This window comes from Cicer arietinum, chromosome 6, assembly GCF_000331145.2.
Source record: "Cicer arietinum cultivar CDC Frontier isolate Library 1 chromosome 6, Cicar.CDCFrontier_v2.0, whole genome shotgun sequence".
NCBI lineage: Eukaryota > Viridiplantae > Streptophyta > Magnoliopsida > Fabales > Fabaceae > Cicer > Cicer arietinum.
Genome location: NC_021165.2, coordinates 52,527,341 through 52,549,980, shown reverse-complemented (window position 1 = coordinate 52,549,980; position 22,640 = coordinate 52,527,341). Strand labels below are relative to the sequence as shown.

General features: G+C 35.3%; 1 protein-coding gene across 10 annotated transcripts in view; it reads right to left on the bottom strand.

Annotated features, from left to right (window-relative positions):
* Positions 1 to 1,933: 1,933 nt before the first annotated feature.
* LOC101493605 (uncharacterized) overlaps positions 1,934 to 22,640 on the bottom strand; it is a 44,036-nt gene continuing 23,329 nt past the window's right edge. For all 10 annotated transcript variants that reach the window (XR_012163817.1, XR_012163818.1, XR_012163813.1 and 7 more), the window contains one exon: positions 1,934 to 2,295. Coding sequence is in view for 1 of the 10 variants with exons in the window: in XM_073370569.1 (XP_073226670.1) it covers positions 2,292 to 2,295 (4 nt within the window). In the remaining 9 variants the exon portion in view is untranslated. The remainder of the gene's footprint in view (positions 2,296 to 22,640) is intronic.

Below are 22,640 nucleotides of genomic sequence, written 5' to 3'. Positions count from 1 at the left end.
AGAATCACGAATTAGAAATTCAACTCATTGATAGAATATGTGATAGGTCTGCAACTCGAATTAGTGGATTAATCGTTTTGCTCATTTGTTAAATCAAAATCTAAAAAACCCCTTTTTAATTTCAACTTTCAATTCGGTTATTATTATTATATCAAAAGTCCTTGCGAAACAATTTGAGTTATTACCTTTATATACATTTTATCAATTGTATTTGACTCGTGTGCGACAGCGGATCAATGTATTATCATAGAAAATATAAATGTTACTCTCATAAAGCTTATAATCTTCTAGTCGATGTTTCATCCATAACAGTTTAGTGCTGCATTGCCAGAATCCATCCATCATCTGCTAGAGCTTCATCAACAGAGGTATGCTCTAACACTGAGTGCAGACAAAACAGAGAAGTTTCCTTGAGGGATTATCTAGTCTTTAGATGATCATTGGCATTCCCAATAATCAAAGAGTCTGGATTATTTGTACTTCCAACCAATTTTATCTTTTTGAATGCCTTAACTTGTGTGGACATCAACAGTCTTATCTTATGCTAATTTGTTCAATTCTTGCAATTTTCATGATTTCTCTAGTTTGCCTGGTTCCTCTAGTTTTCAGGAGCTTGCAAAATCTTCAACTAGCTTTGACTTTTTAAGGCCAAGATGCTTGTTATCATAATTTACATAAAATTATGTGGTTAAATAAATAACATAAAAAATAACCTAGACATGAATTGTTTATGAAAACCCTATTGGTTATTCTTTTATGGTTCTCATATTATAATATGCACATCCTTTGATCAGAGATTCTTGCAAAGGGATTTATATTCCTATCCAAGCTTGCATTCTTGATGAACTTGATTGTAGTGCTCAGGAATATCTCTTGATTTTGATTGTTCGTATATTAATTCTAATTATGTTGATGTATCAAGTTCTCTTTCCACTTCTAGTTCCTCTAATACTCCTGATTCCTCTTATCATTCTATTTCATCTGATAGTTCTGGTTCTTCTGATGTATATTGTGTTGACTGACCCTCTTTCCACCAGAGTTAGGTTTTGGGACACAAGCTTTTCTGCCATAATGTGTTGTGAGAATCCATTTTCCAAGTACCATAACAAGTGTTTCAACTTTGCTGCTAAGACATCTGCAAGATAAATAATTTTATCCTTTGGTACCCAAATTTAGTTGTGTCCTAGTTTGTTAATTAAGAAAGGCTTCTTGTCTTTCAACGTTTCCAGCATAGGACAAGTTATTCTATTGTGACCATCTTGGAGTAGACAATACACATATCATTAGAGGTAATAAACTTGGGTTTAACCATTGTTTCTTTAATACCAATTTTTCTCTTATTATTTCTGCTAACACCATAGATCATAAATGCAAGCATGCTTATATCTATGTTATTTGCAAGAAAATCTTGAAAATCTACTTCATATTTGACTAAGTAACAAATGGTTTCATGAGAAATTTTTGAAATAATTTTATTATTTAGAGTCAGCTTTTCTCTCTTAAGTTCTTCAAAATCATTTTTGAGAGAATTATAATTTTTAGTCAAATTTAAATTAACTTTTATCAAAACTTTTACTTTGTAAGAAATAATGTGATTTTTAATTAAAAAATCATATGTAACAGTAATCAGCTTAGTGCGAGATAAATCAAAGAGTACCTCAATTTCCTCGTCCACATATTTGTTTCCAAAGTCAGAGTCAACATGTGTCGTCAGAGCCATATCAGCTTGTTCTTTCATCAGAGGATTCATTATAGTCATCCCATGTAGCCATCATAACCTTCTTCTTAGACTTGGAATCATTCCTCTAGAACTTCCTTTTTCTCAAGATTTAGACATTAAATTTAAGACGACCAAGTTTGTAACACCCCGTTTTTCAAAGCGAGGGTGTATTTTTTTTTTTCAAAAGTAATTAAAATGAAACAGAGAATTAAATCAGGAAATGCCTTTGGATAAGTAATTGAGTCATTATAATTTACAAGCAGCGGAAAAGTTTCTCCAATTACAAATCCAAAACATTTACACAACATCAAATGGTACATTGAACCCATTCGAATAAGAAGTCAAACTGACAATATTAGTATAAATACAGTTTTCCAAACTAAAAATACTCCAATCCAAAAGAAGGACACCTAGTTCCTATACATCATCATAATCTGATCATTCTACCAAAAAGCTATACACCCTGAGTATCTCCACGCGCCCCGTGAGATCCTCCTAAAGTAACTGCAGTCAAGCGTTCCCATCTCCATTCCCGTCCGTAGGGTACGAACCGGTAGGATCGTCCTGACTCTCATCTGAGGGCAAAGCCCAGATTTCCACAATAATTGTAAAGGGTCACCAACCAGAAAATAACAGTTAACACATAGCAATTAAGTTTTTAAATGCTCAAAACAACTTTTCAACTAAGCATGCACCTTAACAGGATTTTCCATATGCTAAAAGTTCATATAATGCTTGCCAATTAACAATGAACTCAAAATGAAGTTCTCAAACCATCAAGTAATACATAACTGACCAAAGCATTGATAAATCAATTGAGAAATCGATTATCTAACTCAAAATGAGGACTTTTGCTGAGTCAATCGATTGCCAAATCGATTTGGTCAGTTCTGCTGAGTTTTTGCATGACCAAATCGATTTCTAAGTCGATTTTGTCAGTTCTGATGAGTCCCTGTGTTGCCAAATCGATTTCCAAATCGATTTTGGCAGTTTTGCTGAGTTCCTGCCTCTCTGCCAATCGATTTCCAAATCGATTTCTTAAAAGATTTTGAAAGACATATTTATACAATCGATTGGCAAATCGATTAGGTCAAAATGGTGAACTTCCTGCAACTCATCCAATCGATTGGGAAATCGATTTCCCTGATCGTTTTTCCAAAAATTCATGCATTTACTCAAGTCATTCCTAATCAAGTTCACAACCTAACACTTAGCAATTCCTACACGATTACCACGGCAATTGGGATCTCGATAACCATCATACTTACACACAACAATCAACACATAACACTTAGCATTTTCAACGCAATTACCACGGCAATTGGGATCTCGATAACCATCATACTTACACACAACAATCAACACATAACACTTAGCATTTTCAACGCAATTACCACAACGACTCAAATTCAAATCACTTAATCATAAAACTCAAATCAACCACGACTCGCGTGCCAAGCACCCTAATGCAATGCGTATATGCCAAAATGCATGGACTCGGAATTCCAAACCAAAACCCTCCTCGAAGGGCCGTAAATCATAATCGTACCGCCTATCGCAGGCCAAAGTACCAATTACCGAGGTGCCACCTATCACGGGTCAGCACGATTTACTAAAATGCGTAAATCATAAACGTACCACCTATCACGGGTCAGTACAGTTTACCGAGGTGTCACCTATCACGGGTCAACACGATTTACTAAAAGAAAAAGCGGAAATCGTAAATGTACCACCTATCACGGGTCAGTACAGTTACCATGGTGTCACCTATCACGGGTCAACACGATTTACTAAAAGAAAAAGCGGGAATCGTAAATGTACCACCTATCACGGGTCAGTACAGTTACCATGGTGTCACCTATCACGGGTCAACACGATTTACTAAAAGAAAAAGCGGGAATCGTAAACGTACCGCCTATCACAGACCAGTACTGTTTACCGAGGTGCCACCTATCACGGGTCAGCACAATCCACCAAAAATGTAAATCGTAAATGTACCACCTATCACGGGTCAGTACAGTTACCATGGTGTCACCTATCACGGGTCAACACGATTTACTAAAAGAAAAAGCGGGAATCGTAAACGTACCGCCTATCACAGACCAGTACTGTTTACCGAGGTGCCACCTATCACGGGTCAGCACAATTCACCAAAAACGTAAATCGTAAACGTACCACCTATCACGGGTCAGTACAGTTTACCGAGGTGTCACCTATCACGGGTCAACACGATTTACTAAAATATAAATCGCAAACGTACAACCTATCACGGGTCCGTACAGTTTACCAAGGTGTCACCTATCACGGGTCGACACAATTTACCAAATGAAATGCATGAGCATACACAGACTCCATTCACAACAATCGTTAAGCAAATGCAGATATTAAAAGATTCCCCATTTTTAATACCCATTTAACTTAAACGACCTTCAAACAACATTAATTAAATAAGTCATTAAGAGATTCCCCGTTCTTAATACCGATTTAACTTAATGATTTTCAAAACAAAACGTTAAGCAAACAGTCATATTAAGAGATTCCCCATTCTTAATACTCATTTACCGAAACGATTTTCAAAAACGATAGTTAAGTAACCGAGACATTAAGAGATTCCCCATTCTCAACGCCCAGTTAACTTAAACATTTTCCTCAAATACACATTAAGTAAACCGAGGTATTAAAAGATTCCCCATTTTTAATACCCATTTAACTTAAACGACTTTCAAACAACATTAATTAAATAAGTCATTAAGAGATTCCCCGTTCTTAATACCGATTTAACTTAATGATTTTCAAAACAAAACGTTAAGCAAACAGTCATATTAAGAGATTCCCCATTCTTAATACTCATTTACCGAAACGATTTTCAAAAACGATAGTTAAGTAACCGAGACATTAAGAGATTCCCCATTCTCAACGCCCAGTTAACTTAAACATTTTCCTCAAATACACATTAAGTAAACCGAGGTATTAAAAGATTCCCCATTTTTAATACCCATTTAACTTAAACGACTTTCAAACAACATTAATTAAATAAGTCATTAAGAGATTCCCCGTTCTAAAACCTTGATCTAACTCTCCCCCAACCTTGGGTTACTAGTTTTGAAGAAAAGAAAGCGACGAAAACGAAAATGGGAGAAAGGAGAAAAATGGGTCACGGTTAGAGGAAGAAGATGAAGTTTTGAAATTTTCCTTCCTTTCTTTTTCTTTCCTTTGTTTTTCCTTTCTTCCTTTTTCCTTCCTTCCTTTATATACTATTTTCTTTTCCTTTTCCTTCCTTCTAGTTTTCCTTTCTTTTTCCCTCCAAGCAAACATATATATATAAAATAAATATAACTTAACAAATATCTCAAAATCTAGATATTTATTAAATTACCTTTTCACCCGAAACGCCTTAAATTAACCGTAAAGTATTTTCCGCAGTTAAATTCAATTTATTTATCGACGAGAAATTCTAATTGGCATCGAAATATCTTTTTGATTATAAAACTCCAAAATATTATTAACTTTGGCTTAAAAGCCTCCGAGCCAAAATCCAAAATATACCAAAAATACATAAAAGGGTACTTTAAAATTATGGGTCTTACATTACTCCCCCCCTAAAATTAGTTTCGTCCTCGAAACTATGCATCGATAAATAACTCTGGGTGTTGTTCCCTCATCTTGCTCTCCAGTTCCCAAGTCGCATCTCCAGTAATTGGGTTCCAGATCACCTTGACCAACGAAACATCCTTGGTCCTCAACCGCTTAATCTTCCTGTCATCAATTCTCACGGGTGGTACTTCGAACGACAGGTTATCCTTTAGCTGGATTGTGTCTGGTTCGATCACGTGAGATGGATCTGCGAGATATTTCCTCAACTGCGACACATGAAACACGTCATGGATATTGGACAGTATCGGAGGTAATGCAATCCGATAAGCAACCGGCCCAATTCGTGCAGAAATCTGATATGGTCCAATGAATTTCGGAGTCAACTTCTTCGATTTCAAGGCTCTACCTACTCCAGTAGTAGGTGTGACTCTCAGAAATACATGGTCACCCTGTTCGAATTCCAAAAGTCTGCGACGCTTGTCCGCGTAACTCTTCTGGCGATCTTGTGAAGTCTTCATTTTCTCCTTGATCTTCCTTACTTTAGCTGTGGTCTGTTGCACCATCTCTGGTCCGACAATCATATTCTCACCGTCTTTATACCAACACAAGGGCGTTTGACACTTGCGCCCATATAAAGCTTCATATGGTGCCATTCCAATACTTGCGTGGAAACTATTGTTGTAAGTGAACTCAATCAACGGAAGTACATCATCCCAGCTTCCCCTATCATCTAGTACACATGCTCTCAACAGATCTTCCAAGGACTGATTCGTCCTTTCAGTCTGTCCGTCCGTTTGTGGATGGTAAGCTGAACTCAATCGTAGCTTCGTTCCCAACGCTTCGTGCAATGCTCCCCAAAAATGCGATGTGAACTTCGGATCACGGTCTGATACAATGCTCGATGGTACCCCGTGTAACCTCACAATTTCAGCAATGTAGATCTCCGTTAGCTGATCTACCTTATAGGTGGTCCTTACCGGCAAAAAGTGAGCAGATTTAGTTAGTCGATCCACTATCACCCATATGGAATCATTCTTTCTCCTTGTCTTTGGTAATCCGGTTATAAAATCCATGGAAATGCTGTCCCACTTCCATTCAGGTATATCTAAAGGTTGCAACATTCCAGCAGGTCGCTGATGTTCCACCTTCGCTTTCTGACAAGTTAGACAAGTGGATACATATTCCGCCACATGTTTCTTCATTCCTGGCCACCAATAATTCTGCCTCAAATCCTGATACATCTTTGTTGCTCCAGGATGAATACTCAGCTTACTCTTATGCGCCTCTTCTAAAATTGTTTTCCGCATATCTGTAATTCCTGGTACACAAATCCTACCATTACACCGCAAAATATTATCTGCCCCAATCTTGAACTCAGCCGTCTTCCCTTGCACTAATAGATTCCTCTTCCCCTGAATTAAGGCGTCATCTTGAGAATTTGCAATGTCCTCAAGTAGTCCACTCGAGATCTTAATCATTCCGAATTTCAAAATTCCCGGTGCAAACTCTACGTTCAAGTGCAAGTCCCTAAAAGCTTCCCACAACTCTTGTTGTCTAGCCATAATTAGTGAAGACACCGATACACTTCTTCTGCTCAACGCATCAGCCACTACATTGGCCTTCCCAGGGTGGTACTGCAGTGTGAAATCAAAATCCTTGAGAGTCTCCATCCATCGCCTCTGGCGCATGTTCAACTCGTTCTGATCAAACAAATATTTCAAGCTTTTATGGTCGTTGAACACGGTGAACGTGCACCCATATAAATAATGCCTCCAGATCTTTGGATCTGAGAGCTAGAGTCTTCAACTTCTTCTTGGGCTCATCCTCTACAAGCTCAATCTCGTGAGACTTGATAGATCTAATTAACTCTTCTAGACGAAGATTAATCAGGTCTTTTGCCTCTTGAGTAGTTGTGATATTCGGTCTCTAATTGTTGGGCAGACTCCTTAAGATCTTTTTGACATGATCAATAAGTGTGTAGCTCTTTTTAAGCACTTTTAACCCTGATACCAAAGTTTGAAACCTGAAAAACATAGTTTCAATGTCTTCATCTTCCTGCATCTGACTAGAAAATTAGCTTTTGCCTTTTGGACCTGTTTGCTTGCTTCATAGGTCAAAACCAGAGCATCATAGATACTCTTAATTGTGTCCTTGTTGGTGCGCTTGTCAAACTACTTGAATGTGATTGTATTCATCATGAAAAGTTATGGCGTTATGATGCATCTTTAAATTGTTCTTCTAATCAACATTCATCTCTTTTTTGGATACTATAGTACCATCTTCATTAGTAGGAGCAGTGTACCCAGTTTCAACCAAATCCCAATGCTTAGGATTTTGTGAAATAAAGAAACTTATGAGTCTTCGTTTCTAGTACTCAAAGTGCTATCCATCAAACAGAGGGCGCCTGTTGATCTTTCCTCTTGTGGCTTCATCACCAAAACGAGACATGTTGAAAAGTTAATCTTTTCTCAAACACTATAAAGTGCTCGACCTTGAGACTGAGCTCTAATGTCAATTAATGGTACAAAACACATGAGTGGATAGGGGGGCGAGAAGGTCGTGGGACTGTGTGAAGGCGATACTTATCTCCCAAGTACCAGGCTCGAATCCCACGGAAGGCAAAACTCGTTATTTCCATCGGGTGGATAGGGGGCGAGAAGGTTGTGAGGTAGCACCTCCGATAACGAAATAATGGTTGGGGTGTTACACACTACAACACGTTGACCCTACAAGTCAAATATTTTCAACTTCCAACTTGGAAACCTACAAGTCGTTGAGGCAAAATACACACTACTAGCTGAGAAAGAAAGGGGTGAACATGGGTTCTGTTTTTCCTTCTTGTAAGTGGATTGATTACAATGAACATCACAATAAAACAGAGCATTAAGTAATATATAGTTGAAAAAGTGCCTTAGTTAAAATTGAAACCTTGAATTCTGAAACCTTGAATTTTGAGTTCGTAAGGTTTTCTAATTTGTTGTGTTATGTTTTCTTCTCTGTAATTTATCCCTTTATATAGCGTACATTGGGGTTTCAATACTGTTTGAAACAAATTATGAGCATATGTTCCTTGTGTGAAGTCAACAGAGATATTCAAACACACAAAAAACCTTGATAGATACGAATTGGAATATGACCGTTGAAGCTTGATTAGTTACAAAATGAAATTTCAATCAAATCTTCTAGAATGTTTATCTGTAAGAATGTATAGACATCGCTTGAAATTAATTTTCCTTGAATCATTTGAGCGTATCTTCCTTGCACGAGGTCAATAGAGATTTTCACAAACAATAAACCTTGATAAACAGTTTGGAAATATGATTTTTGAAGCTTGATTAATTCCAACGAATCTTCAGTCAAATCTTCTAGAAATATTATGTGCGAGAATGTCTATATAGTGCTAGAAAATAATTCAACTTGAATCTTCTTTCACAAGCTTGTTTAAGAGTAACATAAACATATCATAATCGAATCTTGGACCTTCATAATTTTAAAACAACTCAATCATCATCAGAGTGTTGACTTTCAATCAGTGTCGTATACTTTCTTCACAGAGCATAACTTGATCACAGAGTTAGATGATGTGTTGCTTGGTTCAGGTAGTCAGAGGCAGAACTTCATGACTTAGAATTAGTGGCATGAAAAATGTCACCTTGTTGCATCTTCAAAGCATGCTACGTATCAAAGGTAGCATCTTGGAACATATTGTAATCTTTAGAGCGAGTGGAACATGAGCTTCAGAGAAAACTTGAATAAGAGCTTTAAAGTTACTATAGTAGATGTTTTAGAGGCATGCTTCAAACTAGGTAGACGCGCAGAAGCTTTAGAGGCACACTAGGTAGACGCTTTAAAGGCAAATATTAAAAAATAGATGCGCACACACAACTGCGCATGTAAAAACAAGAGCCTGAACATTGCTTGACTTCACTTGACTTTGATGTCTTTGTGTTTTCTAAAATCTTCGTTTCCTATAACATCTTCGTTTCCTCTGTTTCCTGGTTCTATTTACTACACACTTAATGAAATCATTAGTGCAATAGATTATTCTCACAAAGTACCTTTGTTATCATCAAAACATGTGAAATAATTGTTAGTAGAACCATCCTGGTTCCAACAATTACCTCCATCCAGAATAGAAATGCCCAAAGTTTGGATATTAACGATGTTACCAATGAGTGGAACAAAGTCCTCTCCTTCGTCACAAACTAGATTCAGGACAACAAGGATCATAGATTGCAACATTTAGACAAACAACGGAAATCATCTACTTACGGATCTTATAGCATCAGAAAGCTAAGAGTAATCAGTCAAGAAAGCAACTAACACCCACATCAGCAGGCTCATCAAGGGATCATCCACCTCTTTCTAGTGGTGTTCTTCTAGAACCTTTAGCAGTTGCTCTAGTAGCACCAGTGCAGTTTCATGTGCTCATCCCACATATTGAGATGTGCACTCTTGATGCTCCTATTCCTACTGGTTTAGGATCTGCAAACTCTGCTTCTAGACGTCCCTCTGTAACTCCCTCTAGTCCCATGTTTGATCCCTCTCAATTTGTCAAAAAGGAAGATTTTGAAGGACTAGAAGCCCAAATTGAGGCGTTCATGCAACAAAATGCCAAAAATCAAGAGGGTATTTAAAACATCCTTAGCTGAATTATGGCTAGGCTAAAAAATTCAAACCCTTAGCTTCTTATTTTCTTTGTATTTTGTTGTAATTATTTTTTTATTTTTTTTTGCTTCTCTATATTTTCTTTTTTTTTTCCTCTTATTTTGTATGATGAAAAAAGGGGGATAATGTATTTTTGAGAAACTTTAAGCAATGAATTTTGTTTTTAACTTCAATTACTAATGCACATTAAACTACTATGTCAAAATATATTTCATCTAATGAAATGAACATGCATATTCTAAGAGGGAGCTTTCCGGCAATACTTTTATACTTTTTATTAAAATTAAAAATTGTTCACAAAAAGTGTGCAGTGCCCAAATCAAGTGAATTTTATAGGGTTTTATGTCGTATCCTCTAATGATTGGACTAAGACAAAGGAAGAACAAGACTTCACTTCACTCGGTTTTTCTAAGCCTGGGGAAAGCGCTCTAACATGCGCCACTAGTGATGCAAGTAACGCACTATCTCGGTTCACTCCAATAATGCAAGCAATGCTCTAGTTCGGGTGACTATGGAAATACATGATATATTATGTTTCATTTGCCTCTAATAAATGCAATTATGCTCTGTTAGTCTTCCTCGACTAAGCTTCATAAGCAAGTGATTTTCTGCCTCTAATAATCACATCATCGCATCAAATATTTGATACTCTAACTCTTATTTATGATGTATGCTATGAAAGAAGTCAATGCTCTTATGAAATTCAACATTTTGAAGAAGACAAAGCTTATGTGCATCCTCTGAAGAACACATTGAATCTGCTACTTGTATAAATCTCTATGATCAATGCATTTGGGCACATGTTTCTAGCTTTGTACGGTGCCTTTTGAAAGCCCTTTTGAGTCTAAGATTCGGTTTTTAGCATATTTCTATACTTTAGGTCATAATTGAGTTTTAATATAATTGTTTGTATATTGATCCTTGCTCGCTCTATGGGCCATAACATGAGCTCTAGATATTAGATGGACGCATGCGAGCACGCACTGGAAATCTAAGAGTCAGAGTTACAACTTTTATGTTGGAGAAAAACCCAAAATTGGAATTGTACTTGGTCAAAACTGTTGATTACGTGACCTGAAATTTGATAATAATATTTAGTATCGGGCCACTTGTTTTTCTCCTTGGAGCTTTTAGTGCCCAAAATGAGTACTATATATTTTATTTTTTTAGTAAGTCGGGTTTGGGTTTTTGGGGAGTCATATACAATAGAGAGATTTCTTATTTGGAAAAAATAGAACAATAACCTTCCTTGGCGGATTTTTGATGAAAGGCTAAATTCTAAGATTAATCCATTGTTCCAGGATTTCATGAAGACCTTCAGGTTTATTTTTATAATGTTAATTTCACGTTGTTGATGTTATACCTTTTCTTGATTATATTGTTTTCTCATTGCTTAATTTGAATGTCAATAGAGTTGATAATTTGGTTTGACAGAAATTGGTTTCTAAATTAATTAATTGTAGTTTTTCAATGCTTGATCGTAAACTACAATATATCAATTATTGTGATGCTTAATCTAGTCAATGAAACAAAATTCACATAGGGTTGATTTAGACTTGCTTGATCAATTATATAGTCTAAAAGGAATAGAATCCCAATTATAAATGGAACATGTTGATAGAACTTATGATAGGTCTCAAATTCCCAAACCAGTGGATTAGTCGTTCCAACATACGTGATTCTAATTTGTTCCATAAATTGTTCCGAATATAGAATTCAAAACCCCCTCTTTATTTTTTTTATTGATTCTGAATGCGGTTAATATTGTCAAAAGTCATTGTGAGACGACTCGAGTTGTTGTCCTAAGCTACATTTATATTACTTGTATTTAACCTGTGAGCGAAAACATATTAGTCTATGACACATGCTCTGATCATCGTATCCTCTATTTCCTCGTATTTATACCAAGATACACTAAATCAATTACAAGGATCTATTTTGGAAAGTTTTCTATATCAAATCAATCTCGAAAGGTTAATATGAAACTTCATGATATATGTTGATTTCTTGCAATCAGGAACACGACTAGAAACCCTAAACGATCTCTATAAAAGGACGTGCATTCCTCACTAGAAAAACAAGAAACACACAAACAATAAGCAGACACAAACTCATCTACTTTATTACTCTTAATCTTTCATTTTACGTAAGTGTTGAGATAATTTTCTAAGAGAACAAAATGGTAAACACTCACCTGTGAGAGCTTTTTCAGAATAACTAAACCTATTCTCTTGTAACCTAGCCTAGTAGTGGTTTCCTACCTCAACAGTCTGATTGCTAAGCTATAAGATTGACAAGACTTGAACACAATCAGTTTGACTAGTAGGCGCTCATTGAAAGTGTAATTTTATGGTGATCTAGTGGAATAAATCCTTTAGGTTAAAGGGGACTTAACATAGCTACTGTGTTCTTGGTGAACTAGGATAAACCATTTGTTTTATTTTGTTATGTACTTGTTCATTTATCCTGCTTTATTTAATCTAGCTTAGTCACATTAAAAGGATTCTAAAAAGAAACACAATTCAAACCCCTCATTGAAGAATACACAACAACATTCAACAATAAGCACGATACAATCGTCTATGCACTTTTGCTCTTAATCTTTTGTTTTGTCTAAGTGTTGAGAAATATTTTATCAGAAGACAACTTTGTAAACACCCTATTATGTGCTATTTAGAAAACCCTTAAACCCATCATATTTGTAACCTAGCCCAACAGTGACTACATCCTTCAACAACTTGAATATACTAAGCTAGAAGGTTGAGAAGACTTGAACACAATCAGTTTGACTAACAGGTGTTCAGTGGAAGTGTGTTTTAGCTGTCAAATTATAGGATTGAATCATTTAGTTTGAAGGGACTGGGAATCGCTACTATATTGGTGGTGAACTGGAATAAATTGGTTGTGTTGTTCTATTTTTCTATTTATTTGTTATGTTTTCATCGTTTTGTTTTAATCTTGATAAAATGCTTTTTAATTTGAAACATAAATCAAACCCCCATTTCTTATGTTTCTCATTCTACAATCGGTTTTAAAAGTACGATCTCAAAGTTAGTCACTTAATATGTTTTGAGTAAAGATCTGTGTTATTATGACTAACTCTAGTGATGAAGTTACTGGTGGGAATGTTAACAGACCTCCTTAATTTGATGGAGAAAGATTCGAGTACTGGAATGACATGCTCAGAAGTTTCTATATCTCATATGATTTTGAACTTTGGGGCATAGTCGAATATGACTATGATGCTTTAAAAGACGCTGTTGATATTGAAATATCCAAAAAGGATCTCAATGTTGATCAAAAGAAATAGTACAAGATACATAATAAAGCAAGAACCTTTATGATGAATAATATCACCTTCAAAGAGTTTGAAAAATGCAGCAACAAATAAACAACAAATAGTATCTTTGTTGCTCTGGTTCTTAACTATGAAGAAAACAAGAAATTGAAGGAATCTAAAGCAAACTTCCATATGAGAAAGTATTAACTTTTTCTGATGGACAAAGATGAAGACATTGTGAAAATGTTTTCAAGATTTCAAACTCTTGTCTTTAGATTGAAGGTTCTCCACAAAAGCTACACTACCTCCAATCACGTCAAAAAGATCCTCAAAAGTCTTTCTAGCAAATGGAGACCAAAGGTAATTGCAATTTAATAAACTAAAGATCTAAACAAACTTCCTCTGGAAGAACTAATGAGTTCACTCAAATTCCATGAGATTAAACTAGTTGAAAATGAACCAAAGAAGAAGTCAAAGTCTTTGGATCTCAAGCCCCATGTATAGAGGAAAACTCCAAAGCCTTACAAGATACTAAAGAATTAGAGGAAAGCGAATAAAAAAAATCAGAGTGAAGACTTGTCTTTCATCTCAAGGAAACAAGAAATTGCAGGAAGCTAAAGCAAACTTCCATATGAGAAAGTATTAACTTTTTCTGATGGACAAAGATGAAGACATTGTGAAAATGTTTTCAAGATTTCAAACTCTTGTCTTTAGATTGAAGGTTCTCCACAAAAGCTACACTACCTCCAATCACGTCAAAAAGATCCTCAAAAGTCTTTCTAGCAAATGGAGACCAAAGGTAATTGCAATTTAATAAACTAAAGATCTAAACAAACTTCCTCTGGAAGAACTAATGAGTTCACTCAAATTCCATGAGATTAAACTAGTTGAAAATGAACCAAAGAAGAAGTCAAAGTCTTTGGATCTCAAGCCCCATGTATAGAAGGAAAACTCCAAAGCCTTACAAGATACTAAAGAATTAGAGGAAAGCGAATAAAAAAAATCAGAGTGAAGACTTGTCTTTCATCTCAAGGAAACAAGAAATTGCAGGAAGCTAAAGCAAACTTCCATATGAGAAAGTATTAACTTTTTCTGATGGACAAAGATGAAGACATTGTGAAAATGTTTTCAAGATTTCAAACTCTTGTCTTTAGATTGAAGGTTCTCCACAAAAGCTACACTACCTCCAATCACGTCAAAAAGATCCTCAAAAGTCTTTCTAGCCAATGGAGACCAAAGGTAATTGCAATTTAATAAACTAAAGATCTAAACAAACTTCCTCTGGAAGAACTAATGAGTTCACTCAAATTCCATGAGATTAAACTAGTTGAAAATGAACCAAAGAAGAAGTCAAAGTCTTTGGATCTCAAGCCCCATGTATAGAAGGAAAACTCCAAAGCCTTACAAGATACTAAAGAATTAGAGGAAAGCGAATAAAAAAAATCAGAGTGAAGACTTGTCTTTCATCTCAAGGAAAATCAAGTGCATGTGGAACAACAGAAAAAGAAAGAGAAAAAAACCTTTTCCCAAAAGAGATTTAAAACGATCCCAAAATAGTAGGGAAACAGGTGAAAAATAAGACAGAAAAAGGTCATCTGCTATGAATGCAAAGAACTAGGACACTTCAAATAAGAATGTCCTAAACTTGAGAAGGGAAGCTCCTAAAGAAAAGACTTCAAGACAAAGAAAAAAGGTCTAATGGCTACTTTGGATGATTGTGATGAATCATCTGGTGAAGATGAAGAACATGCAAACATGGCTTTGATGGCAGGTACACACTCGGATTTTGACAATGAGTCTATTGATGAAGAAATAGAGGTATTTTCTGACTTATCTTGTAATGAAATTATAACTATGTTAAATGAGTTTCTAAACAAGAGCCAAAATGTTTCTTCAAAATTGAAAACTCTTAGTAAGGCTCATGTCATCTTAACAAATAAATATAGCTCACTTGAGAAATATTTTGACAATATTAGAGAAGCTTTATGATTAATGGTGTTGGAAGAAACAATAAACGAGGTATTGGTTTTGAAGAAATATAGGAAACTCCTAAGGTTAACTTACATGATACTGCTTTTGTATATTGCTTAAAGAAAGTTCAAATAAAATAACTTGTTTTATGCACACACAAAAACATGGAAACAGAAGACACATTTCGGAACTAACAAACCAGGACCCAACCAACTGTGGGTACCTAAGAATAAAATAAACAAGACACCTTTTAGAAACAAAGTCAAAACATCAGTCATGGTACCTGGACAATGGATGCCCACGAGAAGTGAAGGAGAAAAGCATGTGTTCCAAGACCTGACCTTTAAAAGTGGAGGATTTGTAAGTTTTGGAGGTGATCATTAGGCACGGCACAATAGTTAATGTTTTCCCTTCCTCTATTAAAAATGGTTTACTTGTAAAATGACTAATTCATAATCTACTGAGCATAAGCTACTTAAGTGACATTGTTTATGATAATGTCTTCAATTTAAAGTCATGTAAGACAATAAGTCAAACTAATGGATCTATATTGTTAGGGCAAAAGTAGTTTTAGCTACAATCCTCTGGTTGATATTTTGATGATAACCAAAACAAAGAAAAAAACAATTATTCCCTAATTGTATTTGTCAAGTGTGTAGATTACATTGGAAGATAAAGAGTTATATTAATGACTATCCATTTTAAAGTAGCATAAATTAAAAGTAAATTAGAGATCTACTAATGGAACGAGTTGTAATATAGCAAAAGAAGTACTGAAAAGACAAGTGCAGCAAAGTATGTGTTCTGATATAAGATATATCCTCTGATGATTGGAAGAAGACAAAACAAACCAAGACTTCATTTTTGCTCTACCTTCTAAGTGTGGTGACACACACCTTTGTTATTGCAAGCTTCGGTTGACTTCGGAAGAAGCAAGCAAGCTTTGGTTGACTCTGAAAAAAGCAAGAAAACTTTGGTTGACTCTAGTGATGACGTTGTGTCTCAGTTGACTCTGGAAACACAAGCAATGTCTTGTTTTAGTTACCTCTTATTAATGCAAATATGTTTTGCTCCAGTTACCTCTAATGAAAGCAGATATGTTTTGTTCTAGTAACCTTCGATCAATGCAAATATGTCTTAGATCATTTGCCTCTGATGAACTCAACAAATGTTTGTTCGTTTGGCTCCAATGAATTCAACAAGTGATTGTTCTCCTACCTCTAATAGTTCGCATGTCTCTAATAGGTGTGACAAGAAAGTGATTGCCTCTACCTCTGATAAATCACATCAAGCATTTGATTGTCTAATTGTGAGTTATTATGAATCCTTTGGTGAAAGTCAACGCTCTGAAGAAGTCAAAGCTCTAACAAAAGTCAACGCTCCAAAGAAGACAACGCATTTATGTATCCTCTGATGAAAATCATAAATTTGTTATTTGTCTGAAAGTCATTAAGATATCATTTGATCATAGTATCCTCTACTTTCTTGTCCTCAATACCAAGATACACATAATCATTCACAGATATATATGGAAACATATTAAAGACTGGTCTAACTTATATAGTGATTGAAGATTTCCAATGGTAACTTTCTCAACGAATACTTCATCTATGTATTTAAGAAGAATTCATCCAACCCAATACAAAAGAGAGAATGTGAGAGAGAGAAAATGAAAAAGGCTACGTGTTAAGAAGAAAATCTAAAAAATTCAAGAACACATCAAATGAAAAGAATGGATCAATTATCCTCACAATAGAGAGTTTCTAGTGTTGATGTAAATCATTAAAAGTGTTTTCACACATTTTTACTGATATAGGACTTGATTTGTAACATCCTCTCAATGAGAGCTAGAATCCTAGAAACAAACATTGTGTCAAATCAGACACACACTAGAATTGATGTAAATCAATCCGATAGTGAAAATAACCCTTTCATCCTTAAGAGACATTTTAAAAGGTATAATGAACCTCAACAGTAGAATGCCAGAAAGTTGAAGATGGTTCTGAGGCTAGAGAAAAATACTCAACGCTTAAGAGGTAGAGTTAGGAATACTTGTACGCTATTTATGAAAATAGAGGATTAAGTCATCGACTCTATTGAGGCAAAATTTCTTTGAAAAGGGAGGACTAGATGTGTCAACAGTTTATTGTGAACCAGTATAAAAATATATGTGTCTCCGTTATCCTCTTTTATTTCTCGCATTTTAGTTCTTTATGATTCAACCTTACGCTGTCTAAACTCGTTTTTATAAAAGTAAGTTGAAAGTTTTGATGAAGAACATTTTTTTTTGCTCAAATTCTGGCTTGACAAAGACTACTCGCAAGGACTGTAATTGTTATCTGAAGAATAAATATGGTGTTGTTGCATAACATCTATTTTCTCAAGTGTCAATTTCATCTCTCTTCCAAAGCTTTCTTTCTTGGGTATTTTATTTGTTTTTAGGAAAAGGTTTTTCGTGTTAAAGTTGTCCTTATGCAAATCACTCTTCAATGACAGCTTGAGTAGTAAAACAAAATCTTTGTATTAAGACAACTAAATACTCAAAGAGAAGAATATACATGAATAAGGATTTTTACTACGTCCCTTAAAATAGAGTAATCATCTCAAAGTAATATCTATATGACAGATACAATCTTATATTCTAATTATCTAAGGAAATACTTTTTTTGTCTGATCATCTCTCTTTTGGACAGCAGATTAAAACTCCTTGTTTATTTCCTCTTTTAAGATATGTCTTTATATATTCTGAAAAATTCATTCCTTCCAATGTGTCTTTTGGTTGTATCGTTTAAAACTCTTCAATGACAAACTGGACAAAACTTGTACACTTCTATAAGGCATAGTTAGTGAATAAGTGAGAAAAGTCTGCTTACTAATACTATTTTTCATCCTGTCATAAGAAGAACTATTAGTGGACACAACATAATTGTTATTGAAAAATAATGGAAACATTATAATGTATTTCAACAATGAATCTAACTAATTAGGGAAAATCTCTCTAAAACTTCGAAGATTTGAATGTATGTTCAAATGTGCAGCAACCCTTTAGGAGAAATGACGAGAAGTTCAACATTCAATCAACATTCTTTTGGAACGTTGAATGGAAACAAGTTGTATATCCTCATCAGATCAAAGATGATGCATTTGAAATGATTATGAAAGTAGATTATCTTCGAAGAAGCCTGGACTACATGTAAAGGACCAAGACTCTCTTATGGAAGATCACCACCTGATCTCACCACTAGAGAATTTTATACATCAAATGAGTTTAATCATCTCATCATCCCATCAAACTCATGGTCATGTCAAAACCTAGCTAGAGCCACTTTGGCAATCATTTTGCTACAAGGTCTGAAGTCTTTCCTCTGTATACTCAAGGACAAGGTTTTCGCCTCTGGTGTATTGCATGTGTGACTCATCATTTGAGACTCATACATGTGAAGTCAAAAGCACTAGAACAAATGGTTGCATCCGTTCATTCAGAAGCAAGATCAAAACCAAGATAACTCTGCTTCTAATAGAAGATCATCTGATAGAAAGGTTCAACCAACTCTGGTAAGATAAGTGAAAGAACTTTTGCTAAATTACCCTCGCCTGTCATCATCAAGTACCTTGTACTTTACTTTATTATTGTTCTGCACATGTTTGTCTTACTTTATATAATTTTGTTTTGCGTGCTTGTTTTTTCCTATCCATCTTTTCAGGTGTATGTGTTGTCCCGTCTGTATGATTTCGTGTTGTCTTGTCTTTGTTCTTTTCTGCAGTTATCTTATTGAAATCTATTCCTTGTTCACTCAAGTGTTAGTACAGTCTTATAGGCCAAAAAATAAACTATTAAAATGTATTTTTTTGTTACAAACCAAAAAATAAATTATTAAATGTTATTTTTTTTTACATAATAACTATTAAATGTTATTATTATAAGAGCTTTTGGGTATTGGGTCAACGTTGGCTTTAGGAAAGACATAGAACAATAAACTTTTATAAATATTTTGTAATTAATAATTTTAACTTTTGCTAAAAAAAAGTTGTTGACGACATACTACTTACTATTAAATCACACTATTATACGAACCAACACCTACTGATTCTCTATACCCCTTAACGTACTGAATTCTTCATATGTAGTGTATTGCGAATCCATACTCGTACCACGTATCAAATCGAATTGTAAATTATGTGACTTTGTTTTAAATTGCGACCAGTTATATTGTAAATTTTTGTATTTTAAAAAAATGTAGACAATTGCAGCTGCAATTGCAGCTACAAAATCTGCAATATTACAGTTGCAATTACAATTGTGGAGTGTAGTCTAAAACCATTTATGCTTCCTTGTTGAATAAACTTTAATGTTATATTTAGTGGGTTTCTATTAATAAGTTAGTGGAAAGACAAAGTCTCTGTTGTAGTTGGAAGACCAAGAGATAGGGGGATATTAATAGTATTTATTTGTTTTCTTAGATTAGCAGTAATGGGACTATATAAAGACCAAAGTTGTATTTTCATTTTAACAGAATATATAAAAGTAGTGTTTTCTGTTCACAAATTGGCATCAGAGAAAATGGCAAACGTGATGAGTCAAATGTCGTTGCCGCGACTAACGAAGTCAAATTACGATAATTGGAGTGTCCAAATGAAAGCTCTTCTTGGAGCTCTAGAGGCGTGGGAGGTGACCAGAGATGGGTTTGAAGAACCAACAAATACTGCGGGATATACGGCAGCTCAAAACAAGGCGTTGAAAGAGACGCGGTCAAAGGATAAGACGACACTATACATGTTGTTCCGAGCAGTTGATGACTCAGGCTTCGAGAAAATTGTCGGGTCGGCTACGTCGAAAGAAGCATGGGACACGTTAAAAAAGGCGTTCGAATGAGCAGATCGAGTGAAGCAAGTTCGACTCCAAACTCTTCGTGGTGAATTGGAGAGGATGCATATGAAGGAATCAGAAACAGTATTTGACTACATCACGCGTGTACAAACAGTGGTGAATCAACTCACTAGAAATGGAGAAACGGTGACTGATGCACGAGTTGTCGAAAAGATCCTGAGATCTTTAACAAATAAATTTGAGAATATTGTGTGTGCAATAGAAGAGTCGAATGACCTTTCGACACTCTCAGTCGAAGAGCTCGCTGGTTCTCTCGAAGCACACGAACAACGTAAGATGAAAAAGAAGGAAGAAGCAGTCGAGGAAGCACATCAAACCAAGGAGTCAATTAAAGACGAAAAGGTACTCTTTTCTCAAAACTTTCGGGGAAGAGGACGTGGTCGTGGAGGTCATGGTCGAGGTGGTCGAGGCAGCAACTTCGAGAGAGGACAGTCAAGCCAGCAGAATGTGTGTGGCAGAGGACGTGGTCAAAGAGGTGGTCGGTCGAACTACTCCAACTTCGAATGCTACAAGTGTGGGAAGTATGGTCATTACGCGAAGGATTGCAACTCCTACAAATGCTATAACTGTGGTAAAGTGGGACATCTTGCAAAGGATTGTCAAGTCGAAAAGAAGGTAGAAGAAACAACCAATCTAGTTTTGGAAGCTGAATCGAATGAAGGCTTTCTCTTGATGGCTCAAAATGAAATCAACACCAGTAATGACACCATGTGGTATCTCGGCTCAGGGGCAAGTAATCATATGTGTGGTCACAAACACCTGTTTAAAGAAATGCAAAAGATTGAAGATGGTCATGTGTCTTTCGGAGATGCATCGAAAGTGAAAGTCGAAGGCAAGGGTACAATCTGTTACTTACAGAAGGATGGCTTGATTGGATCAATCAAGGATGTTTATTATGTACCAGATCTCAAGACCAACATCCTGAGCTTGGGGCAACTTACAGAAAAAGGTTATTCGATACTTATAAAAGATCGGATACTGCATTTGAAGGACAAGCTAGGGCATCTGATTGCTCAAGTCGAGATGGGGAGAAATCGAATGTACAAATTGAATTTGAGAAGTGTTCAAGAAAAATGTTTCCAAGTCAATGTCGAAGACAAAGCGTCGCTGTGGCATCTACGCTTTGGTCATCTACATCATGTTGGTTTGAAAAGGTTGGCGAAAAAGAACATGGTGCACGGGATACCACACATGGACTATGAAGGAAAGTTTTGTGAAGAATGTGTGCTTAGCAAACAAACAAGAACCTCATTTCAAAAGAAGGCAGAATATCAAGCTAAACATATTCTCGAACTGATTCATACCGACATATGTGGGCCAACCACTCCAGAATCTTTCAGTGGCAAAAGGTACTTCATTTCCTTTATCGACGATTTCTCACGAAAAACCTGGGTTTATTTCTTGAAACAAAAATCTGAAGCATTCGAGGTGTTCAAAAAGTTCAAAGTAATTGTAAAATACATGTTTTTTGATGAAGACAAAGACCAAGGAAAGTGATCAAGTTGCAAGCTCAAAAAGAAGTCAAACATCAAAGACAACTATGGTCAAATATGCTAGAAGTTTTATAATGTAAAGGTACATGATGCAATCTAATATTCGTATATTTCAAATGCACATGAGAACCTTTCATTTTAGCATATGCATCAAAAAGATTTTCAAAAAGTAAAAATATATAAATAATGTTTGAAAATAATATTTTTGGCAAAATACATAAGTGTATTCGAATACAGCATCCTGTATTCGAATACAAAGCAAGTCATAAGCAAAAATCTCAAAGTTGTATTCGACTACGACTATGTGTAGTCGAATACAAAGTAAGTCAGTGGCAAATTTTCACAAATCTGTATTCGACTATACACATGTGTATTCGAATACAAGGTGTAATTTTTAAATATTTTGAACGTTACAAAGTGGTGTATTCGAATACACACATCTTGTATTTGAATACAACTGGAAGCAATACAATTTTTCAGATTTGGAATGGCTCCAAATCATTGTATTTTTTCATCAAACCTCTTGGGTCAATGGCCACGAATCTGAAGAGATGTTTATGGAGTATAAATACCCCATAACTTCAGATCCAACAATAACCAATCCTACAACAAAACCTTGAACAAACTTTCTAAAATGTTTTGATTTATTCAAAGTTTCACTTTTATATTTCAAGTACAGATTTTACATTTTCATATCATTGAGAAAAGTTCTCTAGTGTACTTGAAATTGTATTGGATTGTTATCATTGTACATCAACTATTATATCATATTGATCTAAGTCAAAATCCATATTGCTAAACCATTCAAGTGTTGTAAATTGAAGAAAGTGGTGTACTTTCTTCAAGTGTTGTAAATTGAGGAAAGTGGTGTTCTTTCTTGAAGTTTTGTAAACTAAGATAGTGGTGTGCTATCTTAGGGTGATTGTTAGGAGTTTGTAAGAAAGGTCCTAGGGTGGGACTTGTACTTATTCTAACAATAGTGGAAAATCTCTTGTGGTGTGCAAGAGGACTAGATGTACCCTTGGT